The sequence below is a fragment of the Cebidichthys violaceus genome, unplaced genomic scaffold (assembly GCF_023349555.1).
Source record: "Cebidichthys violaceus isolate CVI_PGR_0920_01 unplaced genomic scaffold, fCebVio1.0.p SCAF_17, whole genome shotgun sequence".
Lineage (NCBI taxonomy): Eukaryota > Metazoa > Chordata > Actinopteri > Perciformes > Stichaeidae > Cebidichthys > Cebidichthys violaceus.
In genome coordinates this window covers 2,994,571-3,014,933 of record NW_027176340.1, presented here as the reverse complement: position 1 = coordinate 3,014,933, position 20,363 = coordinate 2,994,571, and the positions used below count along the sequence as shown (strand labels likewise).

Sequence of the window (20,363 nt, the reverse complement as noted above, 5' to 3'; positions counted from 1 at the left end):
TATTAGGGCAAAACTCAAATATAGCACCATGGCTTGTGTTGATGCTCGAACCAAATGCTCAAGAGGCTTATTGTTTTTATTATGGTCTTTGATCTTCGTCTGTCAGTTTCTTTATTTGTCAAGCAGCAACAACTGGACTCGGGGATAACAAACCAAGGTGAGTGTTGAGCAACATTCCAGTCTACAGAGCATGGATATGCATTTCCAGTAACAGTAGCTTCCATATTTAACATTGTAAGTACAAACATTTTTCATACTTGCATTGTTATATTTTCATTTACAGTTTATAGAGTAATACTTATAGGGTATGAGTAGTTTATTCAGTAATTGGACTGACTTTCAAACCCTGTTTTTGAGTTTGACTGCATGTTGTGGTATAGCAATCATTCCGACTATTTGGAATGGTTCTTATGGTTGTTTAACTTTCAGTGCCCATGTGTTTGAACTTTACTTTTTTTACTTTTAATTATAAAAGTAAAAAAAAAAAATTGCAGTTGTGTCAGACTTCTCGGAAATCAGCTGTTTTCAGCCTATTTTTTTGTGTGCGAAATTGTGTTCTGTTCAAGAACGTCTGCATTAGAACTGCTTTGGTGTAATTCATGCATCAGGACGTACGTCGTATTTGCAATTGGTGACTTTGGTTTTGAAAAATGTCCTGACTTTTTAGTTTGTGACAACGTTGAGGGTTTGCTGGTTAAAAGGAGGCCTCAGTGTAAGGGTTCTGACCCTGGTTACTTATCCATCTTGCAGCAGAGCTCCTGGGATTAGAGTGTGAAAAGTGGGGTGGTGACTCCAACAATCTATTCGTCATACATGATATTTTGGAAGCTTCTGACCTCACTCATGACACTCAGCAAATTGCATTTTAAAGTTTTTCGAGATACACTGTAATTGGCCTTTCTGCATCAATTGCATGATGAAAATCAAATTGCTCTTTCGAAGCCTTTGGGCAGCAACGACCTCTCTTCGTGACCACATTGAGAGTGAATGCTCGGGGTGCTGTCAGTTCATTGGCAGCGTGAAGGACTGTCACAAGGATGTGTGTGTATATTCATGTTTGTGGTGGGGGTCACTGACATCGTATAAACACCAGAGGGAGCCTCAAGTTGCAAAGGTGCAAACATGCTCCTGATGACACCAGCTACTCTATCAATCATCGACCTCTAGTGTCTTGGCATTACACCGTGTCACCAACATCATGCATTAAGTAGTGAGTTAAATATTCTAACACTAAGTCATTCATGATGCTAAATTGTGAATACCCGTTTAGAATTATGAATTTACTTATGTTTCGTCTTTACTTTGTTCCTATTCAGGCTCACAAAGAATCTCTTTCGGCACACATTGGAACAGAATGCAGAGAAAACCCCTGGACAGCCCTTCATATCCCTTTTAAAATGGTGGTTCTAGTACATACATGTCAGTATTTCACTGTTCACATATTTGCCTGTTTTCATTTAATTCACTTTGAAATATGGAAATTATGATAAAATTCAATTTTTTCTCCTGTCTCCGGTCGCAGCTGTTAATTCATTACTTCACTATTGTATCATCTGATTTCAAATGTAATGAACAACTGTAGTTTATTATTTACATTTATATTGGGTCGCTCTTGTATTGCCTTTTTTGAGATGTAAAATGTGCGACTAAAATAAAACCAGTATAGCCAGTCGCAGAGTTTTGTAACAAGAAGGTTATGTGTCACCTACTGTGCAGCTTATGTTATGCATCCAGTATAGACACTTAAATATTCCATTCCATTCCATTATCCAAACCGCTTGTCCTACTCAGGGTCGCGGGGTGCTGGAGCTGATCCCAGCTGACACTGGGTGAAGGCAGGGTCCAGCCTGGACCGGTCGCCAGTTCATCGCAGGGCGCATATAGAGACAGATAAACGTTCACGGTCAATTTCCAGTCTCCAAATAACCTAAGCTGCATGTCTTTGGACTGTGGGAGGAGCCACTACACCATGGTGCTCACATTAAGTAATTCACTCAGACATTAGCCCTTCAAACCCAAGGGGACAATAGCACAGATATGTTTTTGTTAAACAGGAACTCCAGCATTCCATTTTAAATTAGGAAACTCACAAGAGACAGATGAATGTATAGGTTGGGGCTTAAACAGCTTGAGTTAGACAAATTACACGTTACAGTAAAAAAAGTTCTGTCTTTGTGTATAAGACAAGTGTTTACTGTTTAAATATTCATGTGTCAAGTTTCAAGACAGACAAGAACATTGGGAACCTCTCCTTCTGAAAGAGGAATGGTCATTATCAAAGCACCAGACAAAGATCCGGACTTTGAATCCCTAATATTGGTCAACCACCAAAATTACTGGTACTTTTTTTTTTTTTTTTACAGTTCGTAACGCAGGTTTTCTGTTACAAATATCAAGCCCCAGCTGGGAAAACCCCGATGACATCATCAGAGCTATTTTTACAAAATGTGTAAAGCACCTTCCGAGCCACAGAACATATTTTACAGCTATTCTCACAGGCTGTGTTTTACTCCTTGTAAACCAAATGTCATATTTAAAATGGGTTGAGTTAACCTCCATTTCACAATGACAAGATAAAGCTAACCAATAAAACCAATTATGTAATATAGAAAACCAGCTAACTGATGCTGTATTATTCCTCACACAGTACACAGGAAGTGGAAGAAGAAGAAGAAAAGAGACCTGGGTGAGATGGATCGATGTCAACGGACAGAAACATCAAAGAAACAAGATAGCTGAAGGTATACTATTTATTACTTAAATCTGTTGTAAATCAGCTTTTCTGTCATTTATTTGTAGAACACCTAAAATTGTTCCAAGAAAAAAGACTCAATGATAAATGGAAACAAAACTAACAACCTTCAATGAATCATCCAAATTAACTTCATGAATCTGTAATAAAAAGTATTTCTGGGTGAATAAATGGTGTTTTGGGAATACAGTAATATGCAAATACTCATTCAGAAATGAGCAAAGTGGAGAGAAGAACTGGTTCTTCTGTATTCCCTTCCAGAGAACCACGTATCTGTAATTACAGATACGTGGTTCAAACATGAACCACAACATAAGTCAAACATGATTTATGTTGAATTAAAAAAACTCAACATAAATCAAATACTAAATGCAAGATGCAGCAATGTGCAATAAACAGAGAAATCCACAACTGCTGGACACACGTAGTTATGAAAGATTAAAGAATAAACATTAAACATGATATTTTAGAATTACTAACCAGAGACAAATACACCCATTATTTATTATAGGCATATGTAATATTTATTCTATGGTATCTGGTAGCTGATACTTGAGGGACAGACACAGAACTGTCAGAGTATATTCAAGAACATGTGTTGACTATATCTGTCCTGTGTTAAAGGTCCTCAACACAATACAGGAGTAATGTCCACCTGAGCAAGGAACCGCTCTCCCTCTTTGTGTGTGTTGTAATCCGAGCTTCTCTCTTGTTTATTTTTGTAGCCAGGCTGGCCGCTCTCAGACGGGTGATTACTGCAGATAATGTCATCCCGACTGACGGAAGCATAGCACCCCCCCCCCCCCCCCCCCCCCCCCCCAGTTAACAGTTAGCTCTGTCACCACTGTTCTCCTTGTTTGCACTGTTCTCCTTGTCTGCACTGTCCTCCTTGTTTGCACTGTTCTCCTTGTTTGCACTGTTCTCCTTGCTTGCACTGTTCTCCTTGTCTGCACTGTTCTCCTTGTCTGCACTGTTCTCCTTGTTTGCACTGTTCTCCTTGTCTGCACTGTTCTCCTTGTCTGCACTGTTCTCCTTGCTTGCACTGTTCTCCTTGTCTGCACTGTTCTCCTTGTCTGCACTGTTCTCCTTGTCTGCACTGTTCTCCTTGTTTGCACTGTTCTCCTTGTCTGCACTGTTCTCCTTGTTTGCACTGTTCTCCTTGTCTGCACTGTTCTCCTTGTCTGCACTGTTCTCCTTGTCTGCACTGTTCTCCTTGTCTGCACTGTTCTCCTTGTTTGCACTGTTCTCCTTGTCTGCACTGTTCTCCTTGTTTGCACTGTTCTCCTTGTCTGCACTGTTCTCCTTGTCTGCACTGTTCTCCTTGTTTGCACTGTTCTCCTTGTCTGCACTGTTCTCCTTGTCTGCACTGTTCTCCTTGTTTGCACTGTTCTCCTTGTCTGCACTGTTCTCCTTGTTTGCACTGTTCGTACTGTTAACACTGTTGACTTCTAGTCACCGGCTCAGCCGTCGCCATGTCAGAATCAGAATCAGAACCGTTTATTGCCAAGTACGTTACACATACAAGGAATTCGACTTTGTGACAAACAACAATCAACAAACACAATAATAATCAAGACATCATTTAAAAATAGAAACATATTAAAATGTGGTAACAAGCAAACAGATAACAGTACTTTAAAACAAGTGTATTATAAAAGTGGCAAGTGTGTTTAAATATAGAAACATAGAAAGTATGGGCAAGGGTGTGTAACACTAGGACATTGTCTTTGGGATGTAGGAGTCAGAGTCAGAGGCTTTGTTTATGAACTGCAGAAGGGAAGAAACTGGTCTTGGTCCTGATGGACGGCAGCCTCCAGCCAGAGGGAAGGGACTGGAGCCGGTCTATGTCCAGGTGAGAGGGGTCAGCGAACAAGTCAACCACTGACAGCCTCATGCACTCACAGCTCTGTTCGTGGAGACCTAGAACACGCTTGTAATTCACAGGGGTTACCTCACTTCCCTTATTCTCATGTCAACACACCTAACAAACACACTTTAATGATTCATGCTTAAGACGAAATGTCATCAGAACTCGTATCTTCACCGCCAAACCTGCTCACTGCGGTGGCTTTGTATACACTGTACCTTTAAATTCATCCAACCAACTCCTGCAATTTCTTCTACATTTGTTCTGCCCCAATCTTGATGAAATACTGTACTTTGATACTTTAACCAAGAATTGTCGTAAACAAAACAACACATTAAATCCTCTTAATTTAATGCATGCATTAATAATAGTTACATGCACACTAATGTGAGCGTTATCATTACTTTTTGGACTATAAAAGACACAGACTTTATTAAGACACTCAGGTTTCATTCAGTTATGTGAGTGTTGAGTTTTGAATATTTAACGGCACATGAAGACAAATATGTACAAACTGACTATGAGTCTGAAGAGGAGAAGATTTTTACATGGCTGAAAGTGATTTTCCTATACGTTGACATTTGAGTTGATGCCAGAGGCCAGATCTCACGTCAGATCAGGGAGTTTCATCATACAGTCACTGCATCACTTAGCAACAAAAAGCCATTGTGTTGCATGTTTGTATCATTTTATAAAGCCTCATATGAAATGGATATAACGGTAATACTAACATCTTTTTATCATCATCAACAGATACACAATTCAATGGAATAAAGAATACACATCTAAATGCAGATAATACCATGACATTAAGTACTTTATATTTCACATGTAGTAACAACAAAAAATGCAAAGGTCCACTTGTAAATTCAAGAAAACCGCAAAGAAAACCATCGGTCTTAATCTCTCTTTTCCTCTTTTTCTTACGCTTTTATGAATTTCTCTCTCATGCCAGAGTAAATGGTAACACACACACACACACACACACACACACACACACACACACAACCAAACAACATTTTCAGCAATGTGACACCTGCACAGAGACGTCTTACTTATCACACTCAAGGGAATATTAGCTGCTTTGGATTTCAAAAATGTCTTGGCCACCCTGAAGACTAGATGGTGTTTACCCAAAACCAACAGGTGGTCTATTATGTGAACAAGCTGTTAATCTGTTTCCATTTAGGCAAATATTTGCCGTTGATTATTGTTTTTTTTACGAAGTCAGATAACCGTTATCGTGTATTAATTCCGTTTAGATTACATATTGTCATCTCTGCTTGTTTATGTAAGCCATACAGGAGCATAGACACAACTCAAAATTATGATTAATATTAATTGTAATTGAGAAACCACAAGAAGTTCTCATCGAACAATTTCAAGATTATATTTCTCTAACTAACTTTTCCCTAACCCAACACACCGCACTTGCCTACAGTTAAGAAACATAGAGAGTTTTCTTTCTTTTTTTAAACAATATTTACTGTAAGTACCATAAATGACTCAGTTACACACAGCTCATTTGGTTGGCACATTTTTACAAAGACTTACAGCACAAGCATATCTAGCATCAGAGGCCTCTGCAGGAACCAAACAATAAGCAAACAATAAGCAATGCCAGCACCATGCTTTGGCCATCAAACTCTTTTGTCGATCTCTACTTACCACGATACAGAAACCTAACTAAATTGAACGTGATGAGGTTATGACCTAGTCTCAATACTGATAGCGAGAATAAGGAGCTTCACAGCCTGGATTTTTTTTTTTCTTTCTGAGGTGCTTAGTAACAGGATGCTGAAATACATCTGACATGTAATTAACAGAAGCATTCGATGCATTTGTCAACAATTGCAATAGTAAGACCATGGGCATTTATGAGATGGAGGCTATATTTGCTGTAAGTCCTAATAAGTCGAAAGAAAGGCCAGAGATATTGAATGTCACCTTTTATTGCAACATAATCACACCACAGGAGAATACTTTCACAGCGGCCCAGGTGTCATCTTTCTTTGGAGAGAAAACACAACGGTATAATGGACCATAATGGGATCTTAAATTAGCCTTAACTGAACACTTGGCTCTATGCTCAAGAGACGTTTTCAACAATGTCGCTGCTGAAAGCTAGTTTGAAGGTGTAATAAACATGCAGCTAGAGAAAATAATAAGACTTTCTGGCCCACATTCACAAAGATGTTGAGTAATACATCTCAATTCCTAATTTTCATTTATACAAAAATAAATCCTATAGTAACTGAAAAATACAGTATATGTCAATTATTCACCACTTAGTAAAACACATTGAAGTTTTAGAGTGCATTGTCATTATCAGCTCGTTTGGTTTTTGGACGTGAATCTACTGTTTTTAATCTGGGGTTTTATTTATTGTTAATGCTGTTTTTGTATCATATGGGATTAGGTGACACCAGTTGGGCAGAAGAAGGCCATCTGATACCTGATGACCTAAACGGGAGTGCTGTTCCTGTGTGCTGTCCAGCGATTTCAGTATAAAAGAAGAACTCCCGGGCCTGGTCAGAAGTTGAGGACTGACGGGTCGCCAACGTAGGTGAGTCTCCTCTCACACTTTATGCAGTGATCAGTGCTGTTACTTAGTGAAACGATTAGTTAGGGTTGCAGAATGTTGCGCGTGTTTCTTATGCTAATCCGATTTTGACTTTTTCTTAGTATCCACATAACTTCATCGCTTGGCAACAAAAAGGTAAATGACATTCATGCAAATAGTTACTTAATTAGATGTAACCTTTTAATTTTGTTGAATCTTAAAATGTCTTTCTATTAATTCAATTAAAACATTTTTTTTTAATTTACACTTTAATTACAGAGGTGCCATGAGTACGGACGCGGAAATGCAGTGTTTTGGCCCGGCGGCCATATACCTCCGGAAATCTGAAAGGGAGAGAATAGAAGCTCAAAACACTCCCTTTGATGCCAAGTCAGCTTATTACGTGACGGAGCCCAAAGAGATGTATTTGAAGGGGAAACTAGTACAGAAGGAAGGTGGCAAAGCCACTGTTGAAATTCAGGGTGGGAAGGTATGTAGACTATCTATTGTTATATAATATAATAGACACAAGTAACATTAATGCTACAAATCCTCACTCTTTATTTCATCATGGCGCTGCACATCACAGAATGAATTCCTCACTGTTTTGGTGCAGACGCTCACTGTAAAGGACGATGACATCTTCCCCATGAACCCTCCGAAGTACGACAAGATTGAGGACATGGCCATGATGACCCACCTCAGCGAGCCCTCTGTGCTGTATAACCTCAAAGAGCGATATGCAGCGTGGATGATCTATGTAAGACCGGTGGTTGCACTTATACAGTGTACATTGCAAGTATGAAGGTGATATTTAATATAAATGTCCTCTTCTTATAACAAGACCTACTCAGGGCTGTTCTGCGTGACTGTGAACCCCTACAAGTGGCTCCCAGTCTATGATTCAGTGGTTGTGTCAGGATACAGAGGCAAGAAGAGGATTGAGGCTCCGCCCCACATCTTCTCCATCTCTGACAACGCCTATCAGTTCATGCTCCAAGGTATCACAATTGTCTTGAATCTGTGGAGGCAGTCTTCAAAAGTTACACACCGTTCTGTTTGTTGTCACTGGAAAACATACAGTTCATTGTGATACCTTGACGGCTGAAATATACAGAAAGGAATGCAGTAAAATTGTTTAGATAAATTAATGCAATAATACAATGTTGAAATGTCATTTTCTCAACAGATCGTGAGAATCAGTCAATCCTGATTACGTAAGTCAATGTCAAAGTGAGCAAATTTGGACTGATAATTTACAGACTGGTTATTTCTGTCCTGTATCATGTCGGACTTACACCAATACATGCTTCACATATAATCATCTGCATTCTAGCGGAGAATCTGGTGCAGGAAAGACTGTCAACACCAAAAGAGTCATCCAGTACTTTGCGACAATTGCAGTGGCTGGAGGAAAGAAGCAACCTGAGCAAACGTCTGGCAAGATACAGGTAAATGAACAAATCTGTTTTAGGAGAAGCTGTCATAGACATTGAATGTGATCTTGGACTATCGGGTATGAAGCATGAATTTTTTCCATGATTTGTTTTTGAATGAAGGGGTCGCTGGAGGATCAAATCATTGCAGCCAATCCCCTGCTGGAGGCTTATGGTAATGCCAAAACTGTGAGGAATGACAACTCATCCCGCTTTGTAAGTGTTTTGTTGACCTGATTCTTTTCAAACAATATCAGAATGCAAGAAGTTATAATACTAATCTACAGTCCTTACTCGAATAGGGTAAATTCATCAGAATCCATTTTGGAACAACTGGGAAGCTGGCCTCAGCAGACATTGAAACATGTAAGGGTAGAAAATAATAAAGCAGATTCCTCGGGTTTGTTTTTGTTCAGCTCATAGAACAGAACTGACTGTGATCAACAGATCTGCTGGAGAAGTCTCGAGTGACGTTCCAGCTGTCTGCTGAGAGGAGCTACCACATCTTCTATCAGCTCATGACGGGCCACAAACCTGAGCTCATAGGTGAGACTTTTTGCCATATATCATTTGATAGTATAAACACACCTGATTCTGTACAATGAAACCCAATAAATGTTTTTCAGACGCCCTCCTCATCTCCACCAACCCTTACGACTTTCCCATGATCAGTCATGGTGAAATCACTGTCAAGAGTATTGACGACATTGAGGAGTTCATCGCCACTGATGTGAGTACACATGTTGGAAAATCCAAAACATTTACTCTCTAACTTTAAAGTGATTAAATATTGCACATACTGTAAGGGTTCCTAAGATGCCATTATTACATCTGCAGCTGATAACACTCAGTGAACCGGGAAACCTTTGTATGTCATGAGGATCCTTTACTGAAAGACAACATATTAACAGAAATCTGGGTTTCTGCAGACTGCCATCGATATCCTGGGCTTCACTGGCGAAGAGAAAATAGGCATTTACAAACTGACTGGAGCTGTGATCCATCACGGAAACATGAAGTTCAAGCAGAAGCAGCGTGAAGAGCAGGCTGAGCCCGACGGCACTGAAGGTAAACGCTTCTTAATATTAAACAATGAATCATTACAAACATACTGGAATGTGTTTGTTTTTTTGTCACTGCATACATTTAATCAGAATTCCACTTATATTCTGTGTATCTGTACAATTGAGAATAATGGCATTGTAAAAGTTAGGGTGTCTAGGATGTCTCGACCTCCCCTTGAGGCCATGGGTGAGGAGTCCACGGAGCTCAGAGTAGACCTACATGCTCCTTTGGATTAACAGGAGCCAGTTGAGGTGTTTTGGGCATCTGATGAGGCTTCCTCCTAGATGCTTCCCAAGAAATGCATGCTGGGCACATTCAGCCGGGATCAGACCCTGGGGCTGACCCAGAAAATGCTGGCTCTCATCTGGCTTGGAAACGCTTTAGGATTCCCGGGGATGAGCTGGAGGATTTGACCGAGGAGAACAATGTCTAGCATGGCCTGCGCTGAGCCTGTACTTAGCCTGCTGTCACAGTGACCTGGATCCAAACAAGCAGCACAGGATGAATGGATGGATTTTGTAAAACTACTGTAGATTTTCATATCGTCGCCAATCACCTTTGTAGCTTATTAGCATTATTGAGTGATAATTTTGGGTTTTTTTGTTCTGGACAGAAGCAGATAAAATCGCCTACCTCCAGGGCCTGAACTCTGCTGATTTGCTGAAGGCTTTGTGTTACCCAAGAGTTAAGGTCGGCAATGAAATGGTGGTGAAAGGTCAAACGGTGCCTCAGGTAATTTGCAAAAAACAATATAAGTGAACGAACATAAATGTAATACTTACTATATAAATACCCCTTGTTCCAAATAACTAGAACTCTGACTCTGATTTTTTTTTGTAGGTGCATAATTCAGTGATGGCTCTCAGCAAGTCTGTCTATGAGAAGATGTTCTTGTGGATGGTCGTCAGAATTAATGAGATGCTGGATACCAAGCAGCCCAGAAACTTTTTCATTGGTGTCTTAGACATTGCTGGGTTTGAAATCTTTGATGTGAGTAAAACAACACACGGCATTTAATGAATACATTTTTACAGATTGAACCAGCACAATGACGGTTGACGCTGTGTCTTTTGTCCCGTCACAAGTACAACAGCTTGGAGCAGCTGTGCATCAACTTCACCAATGAAAAACTGCAACAGTTCTTCAACCACCACATGTTTGTCCTGGAGCAAGAAGAGTACAAGAAAGAGGGAATTGAATGGGAGTTCATTGACTTTGGTATGGACTTGGCCGCCTGCATTGAGCTGATTGAGAAGGTGAGAGACACGCTGAATATTCACAAACACGGTAAACTATCCGATGACTTGAAATCTTGTGTTTAAAATAACCATTTCATCATGACAGCCAATGGGCATCTTCTCCATCCTTGAAGAGGAGTGCATGTTCCCAAAGGCAACAGACGTCACCTTCAAGAACAAACTGTATGACCAGCATCTTGGAAAAAGTGCTCCCTTCCAGAAACCCAAACCTGCCAAAGGCAAAGCTGAGGCCCATTTCTCCCTGGTGCACTACGCCGGCACCGTTGACTACAACGTCACCGGCTGGCTGGATAAGAACAAAGACCCCCTGAACGACTCAGTGGTTCAGCTCTACCAGAAGTCTTCAGTCAAACTGTTGGCTCACCTCTATGTATCACATGCCGGATCAGAAGGTAGTTTTATTTATACATATATAATGAATTACACAAGATGAAGTATTGAAGGAAATGTGCTGCATCATAGCCAGACATCACCAGTACATAGTTTAGTTCTTCTACAGGGAAGGTTTAAGAGAAGCTAAGAGGGTTTGTACAAAGAATTTACGATACGAATATAAAAAAGTAGCCAAATTCAGCAACATGAATGCCATCATGCTTGGAAATAATTTCTAAAACAAATTGCAGAATGAAAATAACAATTTTAAATCTTTTTTTACAGATGGTAAAGGTGGAAAAAAGGGTGGTGGCAAGAAGAAGGGTGGCTCCTTCCAGACTGTGTCGGCTCTCTTCAGGGTATTTTTTACTTTGTGGTCACTCTTAAATGCTTATATGAATGAGGAGATCCTAACACTAAGCTTTACACAAGAAGCAACCATGTAGTGACTTGTTAAAATCATAGATTTTGTTCTTGTAGCAGACCAGGTTTGTTACCTGAATGCACATGGCTGCAGATCAAGTTAGTGTATTGATTAGGGAGACCTTCATCATGAATAGTCTGGGTTCAATCTTCTGACACAGCAAATTTTAATTTAATTCTGATTATCTCCAAAACATTTATTATTAAAAAAAAGTCTGAGCTAATAACAAAAACACATGTATACGTTTTCATATAATTAAGTTCAGACGTACCACAAAGCCTCTCCCATCCAACCTGAACAAACTGAAACTTCAATGTTAAGATCGTTAATTTGCCACCATTTATTTTTGTTGTGTTGCTATCTAAGTTGTGAAACACTACGGATAGTGTAGTCATGTCAGTGTCCAGATTTTGGGAGAGAATATGTATAATAAATGGTTTGTCATTCACAGGAAAACTTGGGCAAGCTGATGACCAACTTGAGGAGCACTCACCCACACTTTGTGCGCTGTTTGATTCCCAATGAATCAAAGACACCAGGTTAGCCCTAAAAAAAGTCTCAAATTCCTCACAGCAATTAGGATGTGGGAGGTCTTTATGAACCCATAACTCACTCTTGTTCATCTTATGTATGGTTAGGCTCTCTGTCCCATAGTCTCTGTTTGAAATCAGGGCGATTTCTGCAAATGACACTGATCTGTGCAAGGTCTTCATTAGCTATAACATTGGTGTGCTTGGTTCTGTTTAAGGTCTCATGGAGAACTTCCTGGTCATCCACCAGCTGAGGTGTAACGGTGTGCTGGAAGGTATCAGGATCTGCAGGAAAGGTTTCCCCAGCAGAATCCTCTACGCTGACTTCAAGCAGAGGTAGCAGACGCTATAGTTCTGTACCTCTCAGTCCACATTTGTTGATTCTGTTTCCGTTGATGATCTGATTTAAACCGATCATTTCAGATACAAAGTATTGAACGCCAGTGTCATCCCCGAGGGACAGTTTATTGACAACAAGAAGGCCTCAGAGAAACTGCTGGAATCCATTAGTGTGGAAAAATCACAGTATCGATTTGGCCACACCAAGGTAAATAAACGTACTTCATCACAATCGTGATGTAATCAAATCACTGTGTGGCTTGAAACAAATATTACTTCTATCGTCAGGTGTTCTTCAAGGCTGGACTACTGGGTACGCTTGAGGAGATGAGAGATGAGAAACTGGTTGAACTGGTCACAATGACTCAGGCTCTCTGCAGAGGTTTCCTCATGAGACAAGAATTTTCCAAAATGATGCAGAGAAGGTGGGGTGATTGTTATCTTATACACCGGCACTCACAGCCAAAATGATTGAAATGATTGATATTAGTTTGCTATAAGTATGGGATGATACAGGATATGTCATTTTTGTTTTAATTCATAACTTTTTTTGATAACAGCATGTTATATTATTATCAGTGCATGTTTAGTGTCATGTACATGTAAATTTAGCGTTGCAGCAATAAGAAACAGTTTCTTTAATAATCGCATCTGGATTCTTGTTTCACCAGGGAAGCTATTTACTCCATCCAGTACAACATTCGCTCATTCATGAATGTCAAAACTTGGCCATGGATGAAGCTGTACTTCAGAATAAAGCCTCTGCTGAAGAGTGCAGAGACTGAAAAGGAGATGGCCCAAATGAAAGAGGACTTTGAAAAGATGAAAGAGGATCTAGCAAAGGCTCTGTCTAAGAAGAAAGAACTGGAGGAGAAGATGGTTTCTCTGCTGCAGGAGAAGAATGACTTGCAGCTACAAATTCAGTCTGTAAGTTACAAAAAAAGTGGGAATTGCGTTCTCAGAGATCCTGGTTTTAATGTTAATTAATTATCATTTTGATGTTATATATCAACTCTAGGAAGGTGACACCCTCTGTGATGCAGAGGAAAGGTGTGAGGGGCTCATTAAAGCCAAAATCCAGCTGGAGGCCAAAGTCAAGGAGACGGCTGAGAGACTGGAGGATGAGGAGGAAATGAATGGTGAGCTGACTGCAAAGAAGAGGAAGCTGGAGGACGAGTGCTCTGAGTTGAAGAAAGACATCGATGACTTGGAGCTCACCCTGGCCAAAGTAGAAAAGGAGAAGCACGCCACCGAGAACAAGGTTTATGTCTCTCATTTCACTTCACTAAACTGTGTTTGATAGATATACACTGTGATTGAATATTTCATAACTGTATTTATATAAACTGTTAAGGTTAAAAACCTGGTTGAGGAAATGACATCTCAAGATGAGACCATTGTCAAGTTGACCAAAGAGAAGAAAGCCTTCCAAGAGGCCCATCAGCAGACCCTTGATGATCTACAGGCAGAGGAAGACAAAGTCAACACTCTGACGAAGGCCAAGACCAAGCTGGAGCAGCAAGTGGACGATGTGAGAGGCTGTGTTTTTGTTTGAAACAAGTGCACCAAAGAATTTCTGTTTTACACTATATGTGATTTCACTAGATTGAAGGTTCAATGGAGCAAGAGAAGAAGCTTCGCATGGACCTTGAGCGATCAAAAAGAAAGCTTGAAGGAGATCTGAAACTGGCCCATGAGTCCATAATGGATCTGGAGAATGACAAGCAGCAATCTGATGAGAAAATTAAGAAGTACGCTATTATGAATCTTAATTTATAACCTCCGCAATTCCCAAATTAACAGTGCGCTTTCAACATTTCTCATTGTTGTTTTCTTCCATCTAAGGAGGGACTTTGAGATGAGTCAGCTTCTTGGAAAGATAGAAGATGAACAGTCACTTGGTGTTCAACTTCATAAGAAAATCAAGGAACTGCAGGTAATGTGTAAATATGTGTTCAGGCTTTGTTTATTGAATGTTAGTGATTGTATCATGCAAAAATATGTAAAAATATATTCACAGTAATCTTTTTTCTGGAAGTGACAGGATGGATGGACATCTTTGTTTCACGTGCATGCTTATAATTAAGCCATTTGTAAAACCATAGCCATAACAAGGATTGTGAATTATTCATATAAGCGTCAATAATCGGCGTAGGCTTTACTTGAGACATATAAGTGTTTGTCACAGGCTCGTATTGAGGAGCTGGAGGAGGAGATCGAGGCTGAGCGGACTGCTCGGGCCAAGGTGGAGAAGCAGAGGTCTGATCTTTCCAGGGAACTTGAGGAGATCAGCGAGAGGCTGGAAGAAGCCGGTGGAGCGACGTCCGCTCAGATCGAGATGAGCAAGAAGCGCGAGGCCGAGTTTCAGAAGCTGCGTCGCGATCTGGAAGAGTCCACCCTGCAGCACGAGGCCACCGCCGCAGCTCTCCGCAAGAAGCAGGCCGACAGCGTGGCAGAGCTGGGAGAACAGATCGATAACCTCCAGAGAGTCAAACAGAAGCTGGAGAAAGAGAAAAGCGAATACAAGATGGAGATTGATGACCTCAGCAGCAATATGGAGTCCATTGCCAAATCAAAAGTAACATTTAGAAATGTTTCTTTTATTCAAAGAATAGAAATCACCACAATTTCTGTTTTATCATCGACAGCATTACGACTACAGTGAACTCAACGTTGATTTGTGTCCGTAGGGTAACCTGGAGAAAATGTGCCGTTCTGTTGAGGATCAACTAAGTGAACTAAAGACCAAGAATGAAGAACATATGCATCAGTTAAATGAGGTTAATGTTCAAAGATCCAGGCTGTTGACCGAAAATGGTGAGAGCAACATTTAGGATGAGAATATTACATCAAACTGAGCCTCCAACCTTTCACAAAACATCACAATGTAAGTCAGCACAAATCACTAACCTAAGAATAATTTGCCAATCAGGGGAATTTGGTCGTCAGTTGGAAGAAAAGGAGTCGCTTGTTTCACAGCTGACAAGGGGAAAACAGGCTTACATTCATCAAATTGAGGAGCTCAAAAGGCACCTGGAGGATGAAGTTAAGGTATGCGTTTGTTTAATGTAGCAGCAAATATTCTATTGTATTTTTTTGAAAGAAGAAATTTGATTTGCCTCATTATGTATTGTGTCATTATTAGGCCAAGAACGCCCTGGCTCATGCTGTCCAGTCAGCTCGTCATGACTGCGACCTGCTCAGAGAGCAGTACGAGGAGGAGCAGGAGGCCAAATCTGAGCTGCAGAGGGCATTGTCAAAGGCCAACAGCGAGGTGGCTCAGTGGAGAGCCAAATACGAGACTGATGCCATTCAGCGCACTGAGGAGCTGGAGGAGGCTAAGTAAGTCATTACGATTTTGACTTTGTATGAACACTTTCAATGACAAACGGAAGCTCTTCCACTGTAGCACTGAACGCACTTTCAGTTGGTTGTTTGGGAGGGATTCACCTCCATAGGAGCTTGAGTCTGTTATCACATGCATCAATTCTATAACTCATCATAGTATGGTTCAACAGGAAAAAGCTTGCCCAGCGTCTTCAGGATGCAGAAGAATCCATCGAGGCTGTGAACGCAAAATGTGCCTCTCTGGAGAAGACAAAGCAGAGACTGCAGGGTGAAGTGGAGGACATGATGATTGACGTGGAGAGAGCTAATGCTCTGGCTGCTAACCTCGACAGGAAGCAGAGGAACTTTGACAAGGTTAGATATGTCTCGTATTGTACCGTTTCAACATGAGGTGACAGAAAACACTCATTTGTTTCTTACATTTCAGGTTCTTGCAGAGTGGAAGCAGAAGTATGAGGAGAGCCATGCAGAGCTTGAAGGAGCTCAGAAGGAGGCTCGCGCTTTAAGCACAGAGATGTTTAAAATTAAAAACTCATATGAAGAAGCTCTGGACCACCTGGAGACCTTGAAGAGGGAGAACAAGAACCTGCAGCGTAAGACATCAAATACTGCATGTGGTTGTTGAAATGAAATGCATTCTTTACTTTTTTGCATTATGTGAATTTTGTGTTTTTCAACAGAGGAAATCTCTGATTTGACTGAGCATATTGCTGAAACGGGAAAGACAATTCATGAGCTTGAAAAGGGGAAGAAGACAGCAGAAAACGAGAGAGCAGAAGTCCAGGCTGCCCTAGAGGAGGCAGAGGTATTCAAACTGACCAAAAACTGCAGCCTTCTGTATTCTTAATAACTTCTTCATTCTGAAGTTTTCCAACATATATTTAATTTTTTGTAGGCTACACTGGAGCATGAAGAATCAAAGATCATCCGTATCCAGCTCGAGCTCACCCAGGTGAAAAACGAAATTGACAGAAAACTTGCAGAGAAAGACGAGGAGATCGAGCAGATCAAGAGGAACAGCCAGAGAGTGATCGAGTCCTTGCAGAGCACTTTGGATGCCGAGGTCAGGAGCAGGAATGATGCCCTGAGAATCAAGAAGAAGATGGAGGGAGACCTCAACGAGATGGAGATTCAGCTGAGCCACGCCAACCGCCAGGCATCTGAAGCCCAGAAACAGCTGAGAAACGTGCAGGGACAGCTTAAGGTACATCCACTCAAGGATTTGTGGCTGAGCATCTCGCTTTGAAAACAAGCTGACAGCGTTAGCTGACAAATCTTTCAATGTTTTAACATTTAGGATGCCCAAATTCATCTTGATGACGCCATAAGAGGCCAGGAAGACATGAGGGAGCAGGTTGCCATGGTGGAGCGCAGGAACACCCTGATGCTGGCTGAGATCGAGGAGCTGAGAGCTGCACTGGAGCAGACGGACAGAAGCCGCAAAGTGGCTGAACAGGAGCTGGTTGATGCCAGCGAGCGCGTGGGACTGCTGCACTCTCAGGTAAAGCTCAAAAGGTTGACAAACAAGAATGTTCTTCAATAGTTCCATATCTGCAAATTGATTGTTTCTTCTTTAATCATAGAATACCAGCCTCATCAACACCAAGAAGAAGTTAGAGGCTGACCTCATTCAGGTCCAGGGTGAAGTGGAAGATTCTGTCCAGGAAGCAAGAAATGCTGAGGAAAAGGCCAAGAAGGCCATCACTGATGTGAGCTCTGTCTTAGTATTTAGCATGTTTTTATTGTTTCATTAAAAACCCATATGCTTATACCGAAGGTCCAATATTGGATCTCAAAGTTGAGACATTCCCGTACCCTTGTTTTAAATAAAGGACAGCTAAATGAAATTGATGACTAATGACTGGAGAAGTAAAAAAACAGCCCTCGTGGACTCATCATGACACAGTTCTATTTCAAAAAAACAAAAACATAATTAGGCCTATTTTCTTTGATCATTCTGCTCGTTGCCCTTCTTACAATCACTTGATGTTCAGGCCGCCATGATGGCAGAAGAGCTGAAGAAGGAGCAGGACACCAGCTCTCATTTGGAGAGGATGAAGAAGAACCTGGAGGTGACAGTGAAAGACCTGCAGCACCGCCTTGATGAAGCTGAGAATCTGGCCATGAAGGGCGGCAAGAAGCAGCTCCAGAAACTGGAGGCTAGAGTAAGTTCATTTCTTTCTTTCATTTCTTTTTTGACTCTGTGCTCTTGCAATTTTGATTTGAAATGAAACCATGATTGAGGTTAAATTGCTGAACTTCAGCTTTAATTTCAGGGCCTTTACAAACCTCCTGCATTTTCTACTTGTAACAAACATGTTACCCGACAAGCTCATAAAAGACGTGTTCCCGTCACCATAAAAATCTGCACCTCTTATCGTCAAGGTCCGAGAGCTTGAGTCGGAGGTCGAGGCCGAGCAGAGACGTGGAGCTGAAGCTGTGAAAGGAGTCCGCAAATATGAACGGAGGGTGAAGGAACTGACTTACCAGGTACAAGAGAACCAAAACATAAAACTTGCATTGTGCACCTTAACATTGAATAGGGACACAACTACTTACTAGCATAAAATGTGTGCTGCTAAAGTCAAACTGGGTGTAGAATATGTTTCGAACCCCTAGAGGGCATTAATTGCCATCATATGTCTGAAACGCCAAGCGAATAAGAGTTGATCGCTGCTAAAAATAGGCATTGTGGTTATGTGCATAGATTAGTATGACCAATGAGGGCTATTTATAGATATTTTTTACAGATTTACACTATTAGAAACTGTAAAGAGAAGGAACGCTTTCATGTAAACTCAATTCCCACAGGCAGCTTGATTGACAGGACTGAAGGATTCCCGACTGACATTGTGTAACTGTCTCTGCTCTTGTGCTTTAATTCATATTGTCAGAGTTTGTTGCACGTTTGGTTGCTCTTGTTCATTTCTTCTGAAGTGGCTTCCCGTTGGAAGCTATCTGTTGGATCGTAACTGCATGCTCTCGAGTGTGTTTAAAGATCCTTCCACAACACGTTGGGATGACGGCATTGGCTTTAGTTTTGGTCTGACAAACTGTACTCTACACCGCCTCTAGTCTGAGGAGGACAAGAAGAATATCGCCCGACTGCAGGATCTGGTGGACAAGCTGCAGCTGAAAGTGAAATCCCACAAGAGGCAGTCTGAGGAGGCTGTGAGTGTGAACTATTTGACACATGCAACGCAAATAGGCATCACACCAGTGACACCTTTCCTAACACCAGAGGACTGACAGCATGATGCAGCGTCATTTAATGGTTTTAATCTCATATAGCTTGGAAAGATTGTTCAACATAGCGCCTCTTTAACTTCACGCTTCCCAGGAGGAGCAGGCCAACACTCACCTGTCCAGGTACAGGAAGGTGCAGCACGAGATGGATGAAGCTCAGGAGAGAGCCGACATCGCCGAGTCTCAGGTGAACAAGCTGAGAGCCAAAAGCCGCGAGATCGTCAGGGTGCGTTCATTTATTAATATTTATTTTCACTCTGTACACCAATGATATTCATTCAAGGAACTTCTGTATCTTTACATCTTGACAAGCTGTTGAACCGCTAACTCCCCACTGTCTCTTTTGTATTGATTTAAAGGGAAAGGAGGGTGAAGAATGAGCATCAGTCCAGACATGACACAGTACAAGAAGTCATACAATATGACGTTTTTTTTTTGTCTAATGTGTAACAAGAAATAAATCTCCATGCAACTGAATACCCTTTCTGTGTCATTAATATATTGGTTTCACCTTAATTCAAAGGACGTATGGAGTTAATTATATACGCAAACATTATAAGCAGAACGTTCAAATGTAAGTCATATTCTTTTAAAGTACACAGAGTATTTTTAAGTGTGTACTATAGTGTTACACAAAAACAATTTTGCTCCATTAATTCACTTCATGCAGAGATTCATTTAGCTGAAGACAATTATTGACATTCTTTATACATTTAAAACAGTAAATTAGACGACTCATCCAACTTTCATCAGGAGAACATAAATGTAATTACTAATAGTAACACTGGAGATAAACAGGTTTTAGAGTCGTGTATTCGGTGTTCACGCTTGAGCAGCATGCAACGCGCTGCTCCACCATTCAAAATAGGCGTGATGTCAACTGTCGCCTGTTATCGTCTAAAAGTCCTGCAGGTTACGATAAGTGCAAATCTTTGGCTCGTGGTGATAATGTTACTCCAGTGACCTTACAGTTTCTTTATGGGCCTCAAGACACATGTTACACCGTGTCAAGTTGTGATGAAAATAGACCTATTAGTGAAGAGCAACACACAGTGGTACCTCAGTGTGTCTGTGCACAGCGGTGTCTATGGTTAGGTGACCACACTGTGGGTTAAGATTCATTATAGGAACTAAAGCATTTTGCTTTTCACTGAATAGCCAA

At 41.0% G+C, this 20,363-nt stretch overlaps 1 protein-coding gene across 1 annotated transcript; it reads left to right on the top strand.

Moving 5' to 3' along the window:
• The first annotated feature begins 7,308 nt into the window (after positions 1-7,308).
• LOC137873732 (myosin heavy chain, fast skeletal muscle-like) lies at positions 7,309-19,678 on the top strand. The gene is made up of 40 exons (XM_068712112.1): positions 7,309-7,338; positions 7,462-7,672; positions 7,799-7,942; positions 8,027-8,183; positions 8,372-8,399; positions 8,519-8,633; positions 8,742-8,834; positions 8,921-8,984; positions 9,066-9,164; positions 9,245-9,348; positions 9,548-9,686; positions 10,297-10,415; positions 10,524-10,673; positions 10,769-10,939; positions 11,028-11,334; positions 11,600-11,673; positions 12,190-12,277; positions 12,487-12,604; positions 12,692-12,815; positions 12,896-13,032; positions 13,279-13,534; positions 13,626-13,868; positions 13,962-14,138; positions 14,213-14,358; positions 14,453-14,543; positions 14,796-15,185; positions 15,298-15,424; positions 15,540-15,658; positions 15,753-15,949; positions 16,126-16,309; positions 16,383-16,548; positions 16,636-16,760; positions 16,851-17,159; positions 17,253-17,456; positions 17,539-17,664; positions 17,950-18,120; positions 18,341-18,445; positions 19,031-19,126; positions 19,296-19,427; positions 19,561-19,678. Exons 2-40 carry the CDS (start codon positions 7,469-7,471, stop codon positions 19,579-19,581), a joined length of 5,820 nt encoding a protein of 1,939 aa, XP_068568213.1. The 5' UTR covers positions 7,309-7,338; positions 7,462-7,468; the 3' UTR covers positions 19,582-19,678.
• The last annotated feature ends 685 nt before the right edge of the window (positions 19,679-20,363 follow it).

Bases quoted from the DNA above. Each gene is read 5' to 3' on its own strand.
- LOC137873732 (XM_068712112.1), top strand. From the start codon at position 7,469: ATGAGTACGGACGCGGAAATGCAGTGTTTTGGCCCGGCGGCCATATAC. The intron at 13,869-13,961 runs GTTTATGTCTCT...TAAACTGTTAAG, and splicing joins AGCACGCCACCGAGAACAAG to GTTAAAAACCTGGTTGAGGA. The intron at 16,310-16,382 runs GTTAGATATGTC...CTTACATTTCAG, and splicing joins AGCAGAGGAACTTTGACAAG to GTTCTTGCAGAGTGGAAGCA.